This window comes from Chrysemys picta, chromosome 4, assembly GCF_011386835.1.
Source record: "Chrysemys picta bellii isolate R12L10 chromosome 4, ASM1138683v2, whole genome shotgun sequence".
Lineage (NCBI taxonomy): Eukaryota > Metazoa > Chordata > Testudines > Emydidae > Chrysemys > Chrysemys picta.
The window spans coordinates 146,676,927-146,693,005 of NC_088794.1; the positions used below are offsets into that span (position 1 = coordinate 146,676,927).

Genomic DNA, 16,079 nt, shown 5'->3' on the forward strand with positions numbered 1-16,079 from the left:
ATTATTTTAGAAAAATTAAATACAGGAGTTGATGAATATAATCTTCATTTCAAAAATTAAGGAAATAAAGGTTGTGTGTGTGAAAAATGCAGGCCAAAGCTCCATTTTAAGAGAAAGCAGAGCAGAATGTTTTGTCTGACATACAAAATTATGCATAGCTCTAAATCATACACACCATATGCTCCTTTGTAGGAGGATTTTTAAAAAAATATATAGGTCAAAGGATCTGCTCCAGCTCCCAATGAAGTCAATGGCAAAACTCCTTTTGACTTCACTGGTACAGGATTAAGCTCAAAGTGCATCCTACTTGGATTTAGTATGGGATGTTAGTTCTAGACAAGGGACTGACTACATGCTAGTCTCAGCAGCAAGGTCAATCCCTGTCTGCAGGCATTGCTTGCTGTGTGGATAAGCTTAAAACTGTTGCTTCCCTTGATGCATTCTGTAGCCAGCTTTGGGCTGTAGCCTCCAGGGATAGAAAGCCAGCACTTTTGTAATGCCACCTTGACACTAAATAAAATTAAAAACAGAATTGGAGAGGATTGGGTTTTGATTATGTTAAAAGCATCTTGTCCCCCTCAAGTGGCTGGTCCCCTAGAAGATAATAGCTTACTATTGCTACCATCTAAAAAAGGGGTAGATGCTTGTGCTTAAAGGTCCCAAAGTTGAAACCCTGCTGATGATGCAGGTGATGTTGGTGGGGGGTCCTAATTTAAAATCTGTGTCAGCCTCAACACGTGTATTGCAATTTTTCTCTGAGCCATTACAACCAAATTGTGGGCAGTATAATGACATTTTGCACTCTGATAGCATCTTTCACCTGGGGATTACACAACATTTTACAAAAATTTGCTAATTACATCTCCCAATATTCCTGTTCGGACCCCCATTTGACAGATGGAGAAACTGAGGCACAGATGGATTAATTCCAATGCAATGTAGTTAAATCATTGCCAGCTTGAGAATAAAACTCTCATCTGTTGATATCTGGACCACAGACCAATCTCCTCCTTCTAGAAAAGTAAAAGATGGGGGGGGGGGGGGACCGATGGGGGGGGGGGGATAGCTCAGTGGTTTGAGCATTGGCCTGCTAAACCCAGGGTTGTGAGTTCAATCCTTGAGGGGGCCACTTGGGAATCTGGGGCAAAATCAGTACTTGGTCCTGCTAGTGAAGGCAGGGGGCTGGACTTGATGACCTTTCAAGGTCCCTTCCAGTTCTAGGAGATGGGATATCTCCATTATTATTTTAATATTTTATTTATCACCTACTATAGAGGGCAGATGGGAGGTTCAGACACTCTGTACCTCAAAATAGCACCCGGGAACCCCCATATTCACTACTGTAATATGATTATGATATGCTTTGTACAATGCATGCCTTGTGAGGTACCATTTAAAAAGTCTTGATCTGTTGAACACTAATATCCTGTTGAATTGTCTCTGCTATCCTATGTGAGGTTATGAAGTATTGCTAGATATTTGTTACTGAACTATGTGGTAAATGGGAAAGGCACACAGCTAGCTTTTCAACAACAAAGGAACAACTGACAAGCCAGGTTTAGATCTAGAGTGGCCAGACAGGTGTTGGTGTCCCAGTAAGGGGACTCCATGCTCCCCCATAGGGCTGGGTGCTGATGTCCCTGGGTAAAGGGGGGAGACGGTGCCCCGCGCAGGCGCAGCGCAGGCGGGCTCCGCCAGGGGTCGCTGTGGCGCGCTCTTTGCTCAGACGGCGGGACTAAGGGGCCGGGGCGGTGCCGGCGGTTCCTCAGTGCGCCTGCGCTGCTACATCCCGGGCCCGGCCTCGGCCGCGATCCGGCCCGGCATCCCCCGCGCTCCTGCTGCCCCGCTGGCCGCGCGGCCCGCTCTCGCCGCCATGGCCTTCACCTTCGCCGCCTTCTGCTACATGCTGGCGCTGCTGCTCACCGCCGCCCTCATCTTCTTCGCCATCTGGCATGTGAGTGCCGGGCCGGGGCGCCCGGAGCGGGAGCGGGAGCGGGGCGGGGCTCGGCTCATCCCCTGCCCGCGGGGCGGCGGCGGCGAGCCCGGGCACCGTTTGTTGCCTCCCGTTGTGGCCGGGCCGCTTCCGTGTGTGTGTGTGTGTGAGAGAGAGCTGCAGAGTGCCCCTCCCCCGCGCTCACAGGGGCAGATCTAACCGCCCCCTATTACTGCCCCCTAGAGCCATGCCCCGCGCTCACGGGGGGGGCCACATCTAACCGCCCCCTATTGCTACCCCCCCCCCCCAGCCCTCCCCCCGCGCTCACAGGGGCAGATCTAACCGCCCCCTATTACTGCCCCCTAGAGCCATGCCCCGCGCTCACGGGGGGGGCCACATCTAACCGCCCCCTATTGCTACCCCCCCCCCAGCCCTCCCCCCGCGCTCACAGGGGCAGATCTAACCGCCCCCTATTACTGCCCCCTAGAGCCATGCCCCGCGCTCACGGGGGGGGCCACATCTAACCGCCCCCTATTGCTACCCCCCCCCCCCCAGCCATCCCCCGCGCTCACAGGGGCAGATCTAACCGCCCCCTATTACTGCCCCCGCCCCCGAGCCATCCACGCTCACATGGGCGGCGGGGGGGGCAGATCTAACCGCCCCTTATTGCTGCCCCCTAGAGCCATGCCCCGCGCTCACGGGGGGGGGGGACATCTAACCGCCCCCTATTGCTGCACCCCCCGAGCCATCCCTCCAAACTCACAGGGGTGGGGGGTCAGAGATCTAACTGCCCCCTATTACTGCCCCCCCTCGAGCCATCTCCCGCGCTCACAGGGGTGGGGGGGGCAGAGATCTAACTGCCCCCTATTGCTGCCCCCCCCCCGAGCCATCCTCCGCGCTCACAGGGGTGGGGGGGGCAGAGATCTAACTGCCCCCTATTGCCCCCCCCGAGCCATCCTCCGTGCTCACAGGGGTGGGGGGGCAGAGATGTAACTGACCCCTATTTCTGCCCCCCCGAGCCATCCCCCACGCTCATAGGGGTGGGGGGTCAGAGATCTAACCGCCCCACTGTTGTTGTCTCCCCCTCCCCAGCCATCTCCCCTCTCACATTCATAGGGTGGGGGCAGAGATGTAATGGCCCCCACATTCTTATTCCCCTGAGCCATCTCCCCCCCCCCCCCCCGCACTCACAGGAATGGGGGCAGAGATCAACCCACCCCCACATTGCTGCCCACCCATCCCTGAGCCATTTCATCTCCCCCCCCCCCTGCACTCAGGGGTGGGGGTAAAGATGTAACCCTCCTTTCATTGAGGCTCCCCCGCACCATCTCCACCCTCTTCACTGCTAGGGGTGGGGACAGAGATTGATCTGTCCCTATTTCTGACCTCCCAGAGCCATCTCTACATTGGGGGGGGGGGGAAATCCAACTCCCCTCCCCTCCCCAGCTATCTACATCTCCGTGTATTCACAGGGGTGGGGGCAGAGAGCTAACCACCTTCCTCCTGCCCCATTGCTACTCTCAGAGAGCCAGCTCCATCCCACCTGTGTGCACACAGGGTGGGGGCAAAGATTTGACCGCTCTGCCATTGCTAACCGTGGTCCCCACCCCAGCCCAGCTCTGCACCATGCAGAATTGACCCAGTTGCATGTGACCTTTGGCCATGGCTGGATGTGCTTAGGGATTATTGGTTTGAGGAATAGTGCCCTATTTTGTGTATATTTGAAATGGCACGTGTAAAATAATTGATCAGATATGCTTAGTAACTTCCTGTTGGTGTAAACCAACTTTGCAAAATTGTCCTGAAAACTCACCAGTCCAGATACATGACCTGCTTGCTTATCATTACCTTAATGATGCAAAACGGACAGTATTCACCTGTGGAGGAGTAGAATTTTCAAAGGCTAATGCAAACTGGGTTTGTTTTATTAAACATTTTTGTTGAAAATGTGGGTGTCTTATATTTTTAAATATTGGTGTTTTATGTGAAGGAATACGTGTTTAAAATGTTTCAGTCTCAAGTCAAATACGTTTTGTAATGAATGGAAAAAGTGAGCTTCTTTTCCTCTGTGGTTTGCTACCTTTTAAAATGTAAATCCTGAGTAAATATTACTTATTATTTGAGGTCTTGGATTTTCTACTGCCAGAGAGGGGAAAAGACTAATGGTGGAACCTTAGGAAACCTAGTTTCAGGTGGCTATGAGATGCCTGCTCTTGGAGAGAAGCACTGATAGATCATCTTTAGGAATGAACTTCATAAGTAAATGAGTGGATTTTTTGAAGATAAATTAAAAGATGATATTTTCCTTGATGAGCTTGGAGGACTAAGCCATTAATATCAGCAGAATTTTAAGGGTTATTTATTTATTTATGTATTAATTAAAGAAAAAAGTTTTGGTCCCTGCAGTTGCTAAGATACCTATTTAGATGTGTACCAGATAAACTGATGATTTTTTTCCCTGAGTATTTTAACCAATATTTTATAATTTTCTTCTCCATTAATCCATTGCTGAATCTGTCCCAGGATGCATCATTGTGGGACATCCCTGTTACCAGAAGTCTCATATAATCCAAGTGATGCCACAAAGATACATCCTCGGGCAGCTTTAAGCAAACCAGGAAGTACCATTGGATCTGAGGGAGGAAATAAATTAAAATGTGTGTTAAGTGCTTCTCCCCAGCATGAATAGTGTGTGTGCATATATTCAGATTTGTTCAGTTTCAATTTTTGCTTTGTAGTTATTTAATAAGCTTTTTATTGTAACTTAAAGGATGCTATGTAGACATGTTCTAGTTTACACTGAATATAAAGGATACTGATAGTACTGATTACTTGATGTTTTGGTTCTCATACTTATTTTTCTATGGTTTTTGCTTTTTTGTGTATAAATTACCTGTTTGGTCTTGTTTGGTGCCATGGTATCCATTTTACAAAAAATGGGTTTGACTCTATTTCACCCTGGCAGGTTCACCTTTTCCTAAGCATCAGTGTATGGTAAAAGTTCTGTCATTAAAAGATGTTCTTGACTTTTTCCTGACTATATCTCCCTTGCCTGCCATCTCACACTCTGACCGTGAAGATAACATCCATTCAGCCTCTTCAAAGACTCCGATCACTTCCTTTTAATTAACTGGCTGGCATAAGTGACAAGCACTCAGCACAGAGAAAGTGTGTCACGTGTGCAACCTCCTGGGTTTTTTTTATGCACCATGGATATATTCTGTGGGACTGAATTCTATTTGCAATGACACTATATAACTCCTCTGCATGGTGGGGGGGAAAAGGGAATGAGGGAATGAAATGCAAAGATGTAATGCCAGAGCATTGTGAGTATATAAAATGTCTAGAATAATCTGAAGCTAATTTAAATGTGCTTGAATGTTTTTTAAACCAAAGCAGACCTGTTTCAAATACTTTGTTGCTCTAGGTGATTTAGTTTATGGAATTATTTCTTTTACATGAGTAAAACGACCTTACTAAGATTGTGTTCGTAGCACTTATGGCTCTGTACCAATAAATGATATTTTGTGGTGAGATTTTTTTATTGCTTTTTAACTGAAGAGTCCTAACTGTTCCAATTTTATTCTAGATTATAGCATTTGATGAGCTGAAGACTGATTACAAGAATCCCATAGACCAATGTAATACACTCAATCCTGTAAGTTACATGATAAAGAATTCCTCTTTGCATAAATTTATAAATAATTTTTGTTGTTATTATCTTGATTTAATCAAAAAGGCCATTAAAAATTCTGTTCTGCTGGTAATGTCTAGTATATTTGATAGAACTTCTAGACAGAATTCTTTATCTGATTCTTCTTTACTTTCAATCTTGAATATTCTGACTATTATTAATCTGCTGATGATCTTGTCAGCTGTCCTACTAACATTCTTTCAATCTGCTTTTTACATTTTCGGCACAAAGACAGTTGAAAAGGTCAAAAAGATTAAAAGAGTCAAAATTGCATTAAAGGTGTGTACTGCTTTTTAGTTTAATGTTTTAATCCCACTTTTACTTTCATTTTGTTAGGAACATTTGTATTACTATTAAGATGTTTTGTTCAGTGTGCTTGCTCATCTGCCTGTTTTGTTTGTTCAGGTTTATAATAACTTCATGAACTTTCATATTTTGTGCAAAATAAGTTTGCTTGCTTACCCACTGAAGTGGGGGAAAACTGTTATATGCCTAAAATCTATTGAACAGTCACAGCAACTGAAGAAATACAATAAATGGTATCATCTCTCAAGCCAGGTTCACTGAACTTTCTGATGTTCAGAATCTAGGAGACTAGTTTGTTTAAAAAAAAAAAAGGGGGGGGGCGGATTAATTCTGATCTGGCCTTACAATTTCCGAGGTGGAGGTTGGCTTCCCAAGGATATCCCCAGTATTCTTTCAGAATACTGTGTATTCTTGGACACAACTCTTAATTATATTCCTATTTGTTAATGCTGTGCCTCAAGCACTTTTAGCTTGCTTGCATCTTTGACAGACAAATAATATTATGGATGTTAGAAAGTAGGTATTTTCAGTAACGCAATATGTCTTTGCCCATTCACCATCCCTTTCATTTTGACTTGGAGTGGCCAGATGGAGATAAAAACACAGGGCAGCACAGCAGTGAAGTGTGCCTCTGGAAGGCTGCACTGTAAAGCATGGTGTTCTGCAGAATTAAGTAGAATCACACCAATGGAGACTGAATTCAAAGCTGAAAAAGAATGTGTCTTAGACAGCCAGAGAGCTTTGCAGCATGAGGGTGGGTGAGTGGAGAGACTGCATCTTGGAAAGTGGTGCCTGAACAGCTGCGCATCTAACAGTTTCCCCAACTCAGTCTGTTTTACAGTCATTTCTGCAACAGTATGGGGGAAGGCAAATACTCATTACATTTATGCATTATGATCTTATCACAAATTTAATAAAAGGCTGTTATAATGTGCATGTTCAAAACAAATATTTTATTAACCTAATATCAATATACATGAATGAGGTGTTATATGATAGCTTTGTGTACATTGAAAATCTTGATCGTGGTATTTACTATGCTAGTGGAGTTAGATTACTCGTGAAAAGGTGAATTTGCGATCGTTACTCGTTGAAGAGTATGGTAAATGCACATGATGCTTTACAAATACATGAAGGGACATGATCCATTGTCTTGAAGTTTAAATTCTAGGGGAGAACATTTTTAGTCATGAAAGATAAATACTTCGCTAGAGTACCAGTTTTGGTTCACATAACACTTAGCATCTCCCTCTCTGTATGCGGCCCCCATCACAACAGTATCCAAGCTTCTCTTGAGTATTTAGAAATAATATTTCTTCCTTCCTAGCCTTTAGGGGAAAATGCATGGTGTCCTGTAAACTAATCAAACTAGTTCTCGTGTAGGCTGGAAATGAAGAAAGATAACATAGTTTTAAATACTTAAAAGGCAGTCTGATACTCTGCTGTGGGGGCAGAACACAAAAACCTAGATGTAAGGGAAATGAATGCTTTGAGACATATGGTTAGTTTTAATTTTTGTAGATTTCAGGTCTAGCAAACAGGTCTTGCTTGGTGGTCAGACTTTTTTTAGTTTAAATAATTGGAATAACATCTAAAAGTTACATATGGTGAGTATACAAGAATGATCTGGACAAGAAGAGTAATTATTTTACAAATGTAAAGAAAGTTGATGACTTGAGTTTGTGTTGATGTAAGTTGGTTTTGTTTGACAATAGTCATTTAAAGAAACAGTGTATTAGAATGTGCATAAGGAACAAAACTCGGTTTGCTTCTAGTTTATAGATTTCTAGTTAGACCTTTTTAGGTGTTTAAAACAAATATTTGCTTTTAGACAGTATTAACTGAAAGAAAACTGCAAAATACATTCTGAGGCAGTCATCCTAGATACACAAATTGGTCAAAGTCAAAGAATAAGAGTTGTCTTGTGTGTGCTTCACTTGGAGAGTAGACTCCTTAGTAATTTAACTTACCGGTAAATCTTTAGTTTATGATAAACCCTTGATTGAAATATGTAGTAGCAATTGAATAATTTTACATGAAACAGCTTGTAGATATTTATCCTGTGAGGATTTCAAATGTATGGATGAACTTTTGGGGAGAATTGTATAATTCAAAAGAGTAGGTGATAAGATTCTTTCTGGTATATATGCCTTTGAAGGATTTTACTTTTGTGATGAGCATGGGGTTTTCTTGATTTTATGGTATTTCACCTACATTTAATCTACATATGTTTCTATACTGCTTATCTCTTAATAGCACTAGCAGGGTTACCTGGTATTTTATGCTCTCAGTAATCTGAGAGTAATCAGCATTACCTCTGTACGCTTCTGCTGGAAAGCACAATGGTAAAAAGAAGGCAGGTGTTAAGTATTTGAAAGGTCTTGTACAAAGGAAAATGGAACTGGCTAATATGCCACAAATTGTATGTGCATTTTACTGTTGTTCCCTCCTACATTGCAGAAAGCATATTGCTTGTATGTGTGCATATTGGTGTGCTTAACAATGTTGATGCTCCTTTTGTCTAATAAAACTTTGCACCAGAAATAAGGTTTTGGTAATAGTCTGTTTTAATAAATACTGTACATATATAGTGTATCAAGTTCAAAGCTTGAAAAATAGTAAAATACAAAACAAACTCTTGCATAAAAACTGTTAGGGATTACTTTTCCCATGGATGTGTCTATGTGGGGCATATGCAGAAATATCTCGATGCTCTACTCTTATGTCACAGGTATGTTGTAAAAAATGTGGAAGCTGTTCACAGTGCATGTAGCTAATTAATAAGTAATAAAAGCTTCCATAATCTGAGCATTCCAGCTTGTAAATTTTCTTGGGTATTCATTAATATACATAAACTTTTCTGTAAATTTCAGGGTGTATTCTGCCAGTTGCTGTTTTCACTTTCTGCAGTTTACTTGCCCATTTGAGTGTTTTTCTCTATATAGTAGTTGGGAATTTTTACCAATAATTTACCTTATAAATAGAAATTCAAACCAAGCTGTATGTTGTTTAATTACATGTTCTGATGCATATTTTTCTTTTTCAGCTTGTACTTCCAGAGTACCTCATCCATGCATTCTTCTGTGTTATGTTTCTCTGTGCAGCAGAGTGGCTTACACTGGGTCTCAATATGCCTTTGTTGGCTTACCATATTTGGAGGTAATATTGATAAGTTTGATTTCTCTACTCATGTTAATTATAACTAAGGCTAAGATTTTGTCATGGATATTTTTAGTAAAAGTCATGGACAGATCACGGGCAATAAAGAAAAATTCACAGAAGCCCGTGACCTGTCCCTGACTTACTAAAAATATCCATGATAAAATGGGAAGGGAGTGGCAGCTGCGGGGTGGCTGGGAGCTCTGGGGCCCCCACAACGTGTGGGGGCTCAGATCTCCAGGGTCTCCATACCCCTTCCCCAGCAGTGGGGAGCTGCGGGGTGGTCCCTCCGCCCTGCAGTGGTGGCCGGGAGCATGGGGGCAGGCAGCGGGGGTACCTAACAGCTCCCTGCCGCTGCGGGAGGCGGCGGGACCCTGCAGCTCCCAGCCACCAGGGCTGAAGTCACAGAGGTCTTTGGAAGTCATGGATTCCGTGTCTTCTGCAACCTCCGTCGGATTCCATGACTTCCGCGACCTCCGTGACAAAACCGTAGCCTTAATTATAACTTACTGTCCTTTTGTGATGTTTAACTGTCCCATTTCTTCAGCAATAAAGCATAAAGGCCCATTGTGATAAGATGGTGAAAATCTTACGCAACAGTTATAAAAAAGTAAAAAAGACTATTTTCCTTTTATTTTTGAAAAGGAATGTTTCTTCCAACTTGATAAGCAAGAATGGGAGTACTCCAGTATGTTTTAAATGCTGCTGAAGTTACCAAAACCATCCTAAGTATTTTACCATACAAATTATGTTTGGTTCTCTCCCATGTTGCTCTCTTCTGCACCTTTTCCAGTTCTTTAAGCCTGTAATATGGTGCCTTAGATCCTACATCCTATTTTAAAGGGTTGTCGTGCCCACCCTTGGTATAGCACCATCTATAATGTAATATGATTTGAAGTTGAGATAAACTATGCTGGTGCAGTGCAGCTACAGTGCAAAAAACCACCATAAGCGCATAAGAACAGCCATATTGGGTCAGACCAATGGTCCATCTAGCCCAGTATCCTGTTTTCCAACAATGCCCAATGCCAGGTGCTTCAGAAGGAATGAACAGAACAGGCAATCATCAAGTGATGCATCCCCATACAGGCAAGGCCTTAGGTTGGGGTCTCAGACTTTACTCTCATGGTTTAATTGGTGGATGGAGTAAATGTTTAGTGCAGTTAAAGATGCATGGTTCTTTATGCAAATTTCTATTTTGTTTTTTGGGGGTGGGGGAACCTACTTTTCCCATAGCTTTCTTTTCCAAACTTAACTGCTAACCTAATTTGTCTTTTCCAGGTATATGAGCAGACCTGTGATGAGTGGACCAGGTCTTTATGATCCTACAACCATCATGAATGCAGATATTTTAGCGTATTGTCAGAAGGAAGGATGGTGCAAACTAGCATTTTACCTCCTATCATTTTTTTACTACCTATATGGGTAAGTTTCTTAGTCTGAAACTTTTTGTTTGAGCTCAACCCAGAGGGAAAATTTATATGTATATGAAACTTTTCTTAAGGACAATGCCCCGACATTTTTATCTTAATGTGTAAAAATATTTCAGACACTTAGCCTGGGATGTAATGTCTCTCTCTCTATTTTTTTAAAAACAACAACCCGCCTCTCCCCCTCCCCCCCCAAAAAAGTTTGGATCATAATTTAGCAATGCAGCTGAACCAAAGAACCAAAAAATCCCAACTTTTTAATTTTTATTATAAAATATTGGGATTTTAATATGGGTGAAATTTTAATATTTTAAAAGTGGCTTTTGTCGTAAAATTTGGGTTTCGTTGAAGTTTGCTGGTAGAGGTTATGGGTGAGAAGATACAGAAGCTGTAAACACAAAGTCAAACTCTCTAAAAAGGGGGGATGTGGGAAGCAACAGCTGGTGATAATGTACTGATGTAGTACTATTACCAATACATTGCATAGACTGACTTTGACAATCAGATTACAACTGATGGGTCACCGTTTCTTCATGTGATCATACAAAAAGATTAGGAAAAACATGATTAAAAAAACTTCTTCCGATATATATACATATAGTATGTTTGAGCCTATGCAAGACTGCCTGTTACTGCCACTTGATCCCAGTGTCCAGAGTGTTATATACATGACACTTCTGTTCAGGGGTTCATTTTTAATGCCCTAACCTGGCTTTTCAAAAAATCATGGTGAACTATCAGTATTTTATTGTAATGACACAAGCTGTGTGTCTGCTCTTTTTCAGTGGGGAATGAATCTGTGCATAATATAATGAAATGCATAACACTGTTAACTTATCTAATCAAACTATTGCCTCTAAATTTAGTACATTTTAAATTTTTCTTTTCTTTTCTAGCATGATTTATGTTTTGGTGAGCTCTTAAGAAGACACTCTGCAAACTTGGTTCCAGTTAAGTGCATGCAAAAGCCACAAAACAAAAGGATTCTTTCCAACAAGAATTTGTTACCAAGATTAAATTATGGAATCTGATGATCACAGTTGCATTAGGAAAAAAAAAATGACTCCCCTATTTTTAAAATGTTTCCACACTTTATACTTGTGGAAAGACTGTTTTCGTATATTTTACTGGGACGTTGAAATTAAAAAGAATTAAGTGTAAATCGATATTAAATGATTCTCTGGTTTTGAACAGTTTTGACTTTGCGCTCCATAAGGAACAGCCATAACTCTTCAAGTAGTTATTAATTACTGCCTGTCCTTAGTATCCTAGAATTTTTTGTTTACAGGACCTTATAGTGGCTCACTTTGGACTTTTGAAACTCCATTTAACTATAAATCACCTGTAGCTATAAAGTGCTTCTGAAGGACCGAAAGCTTCATGTATTTTCTCTTTAGATATCCTCACGGATACACGTGTAGAAAGAGTAGTTCTGTTTTTTATATTTGGGTATCTTTCCCTGTGTATGCATGGTTCTGAAACTTCCCATATTTCCACCAAACACTAAATATCCTTGCTTTAATTTTCAAGCATAAGTTATTGTGATAGGAAACATTGAGTTGTCTGTGAAGGAATGAATTTAAAAGATTTTATTTTTAAATGTTTGTGCAACAGTCTTATTAACCAATTGGCTAATAATGCAAGATTGATCAACTCCAGTGGTAAAAATACTGCTCCTATGGGTTTACAAGTCACACTAAAGACATTTCCAAGACACAGTGAGACTGAGAAACTGTCCTGCTGTTCCTTAGTGGAATAAATAAAAATCTCAAATTCAGAAATGTTCAGTTTTTTCCAGTGCCTTGTTTTTTAAAAAAGTAAGTTTATATGCTGTACTTAACTACTTAATTCATAAATGACAGTAGCATTACTATTAAAATTCATATTGAGATGGGCTATATCTGGGAAAGATACTTACACAGAACTGTTAGACACTAACAAGGTTTCTGATCTTGTTTCCTGTACTTTCAGTTGGTCCCTATGTTAATAGTTTTTAGTGGGGGGAGGGGAGTGGAAATAGATGTGCATTGATAGAACTGCATTGTAATTCCTCTTGCTATGAGCTACTGGTTAGTTTAGCTTCAGAAGTTTAGAAATCTTTCCCACTTAAACTAGTTTAAGAATGGTGAAATGTTTGCCTTGAGGAAGGTGTGTGGTGGTGCAGATAGCATCTCTGGCTTTAGTAAAATGTGTTTACATAGATTGATATTTGACCCTTCTGATATGGACCAGATTTTTGGATTCAATGCAGATTAGCCTTCAGTTCTGGAATAAAGGAATCCGAGCACTCTTAGAAAATTTTCTATGTGGATAATGATTTTTGCCTTAGCCAAATCAAAGGAGACAACTGACAGAATAGATACAAACTCCATGAAATTAAAATCCAATAGCTTCTTAGTTTGAAGTGTCTTTATCATATTTCATGCTTTTGTTGCAAATATGTGTTTTCCTCCATGGGATAGAAATAGCTGTAGAGTTAAATTTTTTTTTTATATTTTCATAAGGAATAATGTACCCCAAACTGTACATAATTGAGAATTCCATTGAGCCATTCTAATGATGAAGTATGATTAATTTGTATAGTCTTTTCCCCAGAACCACAGTTTGAAATTGGAGCTTTAAATTATGTACACTGTCAGGATCATAGTTAGCACTCTTCAAAAAGGATTAAAGCTGATTTCCCTATTTCTCTCTCCACCCTTTGCCTGCTTTAACAAATGACTTTGACAAGCTGCTGAGCTGCAAGGAAAGTGTTGCATCCCACAGCAATAGATGAAAGTTAATATTTTTGCTTTTATGGCGTTCATGCTGTCATGGCTTTCAAAAGTTCTTCCCGCTGTGGCTTGACAGCTTCTGTTTTCAAACTGTTTCCTAAAGTATCTAATTAAATTGTTGTGACACTTTTTTGCACTGTACCCTGTAGATTAACAAACTATCAGACCATGAAATCTAGTATTGAGATGCCTTCACTAAGAGTTCTGCCACCAGCCCCCAATCATCCAAAAGTTGGAGCACTGTATTTATCTGCTCTTGGCTGGTGCAGTGTGCTCAGCTCTCTCTCAAGTAGCTACAGCCTAAACCATGTAAGTCTTTAAAGATCTAAATTAGAGGTGGGGGCTCAAATCATCTTGAATCAGAATATTCCTGACTAGGAGGGCGTGCAATCATATCCAAGAGCAAACTTGCAGCCAAAATTTTGGTTTGAACCCATCATTCAATATGCTGCTCAGCATGGACAAATAAATGAAATGGAAGTGTCTAGGTTAATCTAACTTGGAGAATGTTCTCTGAAACTTTAGAAGTCTTCATAAAAGAAATAGGGTCAGACTTCTGTGGCATGAGAAGTTGTGGATTGGATTTGGCTAGTAAAAACTAACAGAAAATAGCATTTCTTTTTCTTGTTAAAAATTAAGTTATTAACCATAAACTACTTTTCTCATGAAAGCAAGTATGATCAGACAAACCTTTGCACATACAAAAAAGGAGCAGAATTTGAGTTTTTCCTCTGAACAAAATTACTGTTCCTGTATTCATAACTGACAGGTATTTAGGGCCCTAATTTTACAGCTTCTCCTACCTGTGCCTTGCTTTTATGCATGTGAGTATTCTCCTTGGAATCAAATCATGCACACGGAAAAATGTGCAGAATTGGGGTCTAGAGTATTAAGTTGAATTCCATTTTAAGCAATTGTTAAGTTTAAGTGCAGTTTTACCTTTAAAAGTGACTTTGTAAAAACATGGGGGGAGGGGTTTGTCTCCATTATTTCACTGACTGCTGTATTAGAATTACGCAATTTGCCAGTAGTGTCTTTTTTGTCACCCCTCCTGCCTGCCAGTTAAAGCTTCTGCAGGATAAATTATGTCCTCATCAACACTAGTTACTTCCATTAGTGGTCAATGGGGTTGCATAGGTACAGTTAGGACCATAATTTGGCTTGCAGAATTGTGGTGCTAATGATAGGCAAGACAGAAGAACCCAGCTTGACACTCAGATCTCAGCTTTAGTTTGTAGTGTTGGTACAAATCTAAGTTTGGTATAGAAGTCATTGAGAAATGAGGAACTCTAATCAACTAATCTTTTCAGGATAAGACCATCTATGCACCTTTACTTCTAAACATTAGACAGTGAAGTGGGGAGATCTATAAATGGTCTACTTTTCTTTAATTCTGATTTCTATATTTTATGCTACCTATAAAGGCCCAGGTGCAGCAAGCTACAGTTATTAACTATCTCCAGCGTGATCTAAAAAAGCTTGTGCTAACCACTTCACAAGTGGAGAAAAGAATACATGGTGCATGCTAAAGCCTAACTAACTATGTTACAATTTGTTGGGAAGGAATTCGCCTTTACACATGCATTTAATGACTGGGTACAAAAAGAACTGGTGGTAAATTTAGAACATGAGACTGAAACTTATATTGAAATGAATAACAGACAAAAGGCTGTCTCCTGTAATCTTCCCATGTCCCAAAAAGGGTAGTGTAGTTCAAAAAATGTTATTTACACCTTCCAAAATTTAGGTCTCAATTAAATTGTACATGTATATTTGCACAACTCAGTGTCAAGTACCTATAGCCTGCTACATTCAAGGCATATAGAAGAACAGGAGTACTTGTGGCACCTTAGAGACTAACAAATTTATTAGAGCATAAGCTTTCGTGGACTACAGCCCACTTCTTCGGATGCATATAGAATGGAACATATATTGAGGAGATATATATGTTCTTCTTTTTGCGGATACAGACTAACACGGCTGCTCCTCTGAAACCTGTCATTCAAGGCATATGTTCATTTAGGACCATATTACTCAAAATTTTAGAAGTCCTAATAAACCTAACAAATTTTAACCTTTAGTCACTTTTCTTCACAAACTGCAAATATTTAGGAGTTAGATATGTGCTCATTTGTTTAAAAGATCAGTGATTGAGGCAGCAGATAAAATGGAAAGTTGTCAAACTAAAATGAGTTCTGGTTATTGTAACATACCAAGTGAAACCTGTCTGAGCTTCACAGAGAATTCCTTCAAAAACTGTGTGCGCTCTTCTGCAAACCCTAAGGTGATCCAGTTCTAGCATTAAGGCTCTTACAGTAGTTAACCTACCATGTTGTTTACACAGTTAAGTTTCAGAGAACTAAATAGTTTGGAGGAGAGGGAGATTCTTCCATATGACTTATGTATCAGATTAGGTATAAAGACAAAAGCATGAGGTGGTTATAATGGGCGAATAGTGGAGAGATCTTGTCATTTATAAAGCTCCATCCCTACCTTAACTCCATGATACTGAAAGCAAAAGACTGCTACTGCTGGAAAAGAAGACAATAGCACTATGGCTCAAGTGGAGGGAGAGGATTAGTGTTTTACCCTAGCTGGAAACACTATGGTGCTGTGTATGGCAGAAGCACCAGAGTGACTTTGGTGGATTTGAGGAAGTTAATTTTATTCAAGTGCAAGATCACTGTGGTGGGGAGTAGCCTTGAATGTCATTAAGAACTTCTCCCATTTTGAATTACAAGATGTGGAGCATAAAGAGCAAATACATTCATTTGGGAACCCTC

At 40.7% G+C, this 16,079-nt stretch overlaps 1 protein-coding gene across 2 annotated transcripts; it reads left to right on the forward strand.

The window, feature by feature from the left end:
* The first annotated feature begins 1,746 nt into the window (after positions 1–1,746).
* Positions 1,747–12,303, forward strand: CNIH1 (cornichon family member 1). Of its 2 annotated transcripts, XM_008170918.4 has the most exons (6): positions 1,747–1,954; positions 5,523–5,591; positions 5,859–5,906; positions 8,980–9,092; positions 10,374–10,517; positions 11,419–12,303. In XM_008170918.4, exons 1-6 carry the CDS (start codon positions 1,874–1,876, stop codon positions 11,444–11,446), a joined length of 483 nt encoding a protein of 160 aa, XP_008169140.1. In that variant the 5' UTR covers positions 1,747–1,873; the 3' UTR covers positions 11,447–12,303. The 2 variants fall into 2 exon arrangements, with proteins under 2 accessions (XP_008169140.1, XP_008169141.1); XM_008170919.4 differs by lacking the exon at positions 5,859–5,906 and having other exon boundaries at positions 1,752–1,954.
* The last annotated feature ends 3,776 nt before the right edge of the window (positions 12,304–16,079 follow it).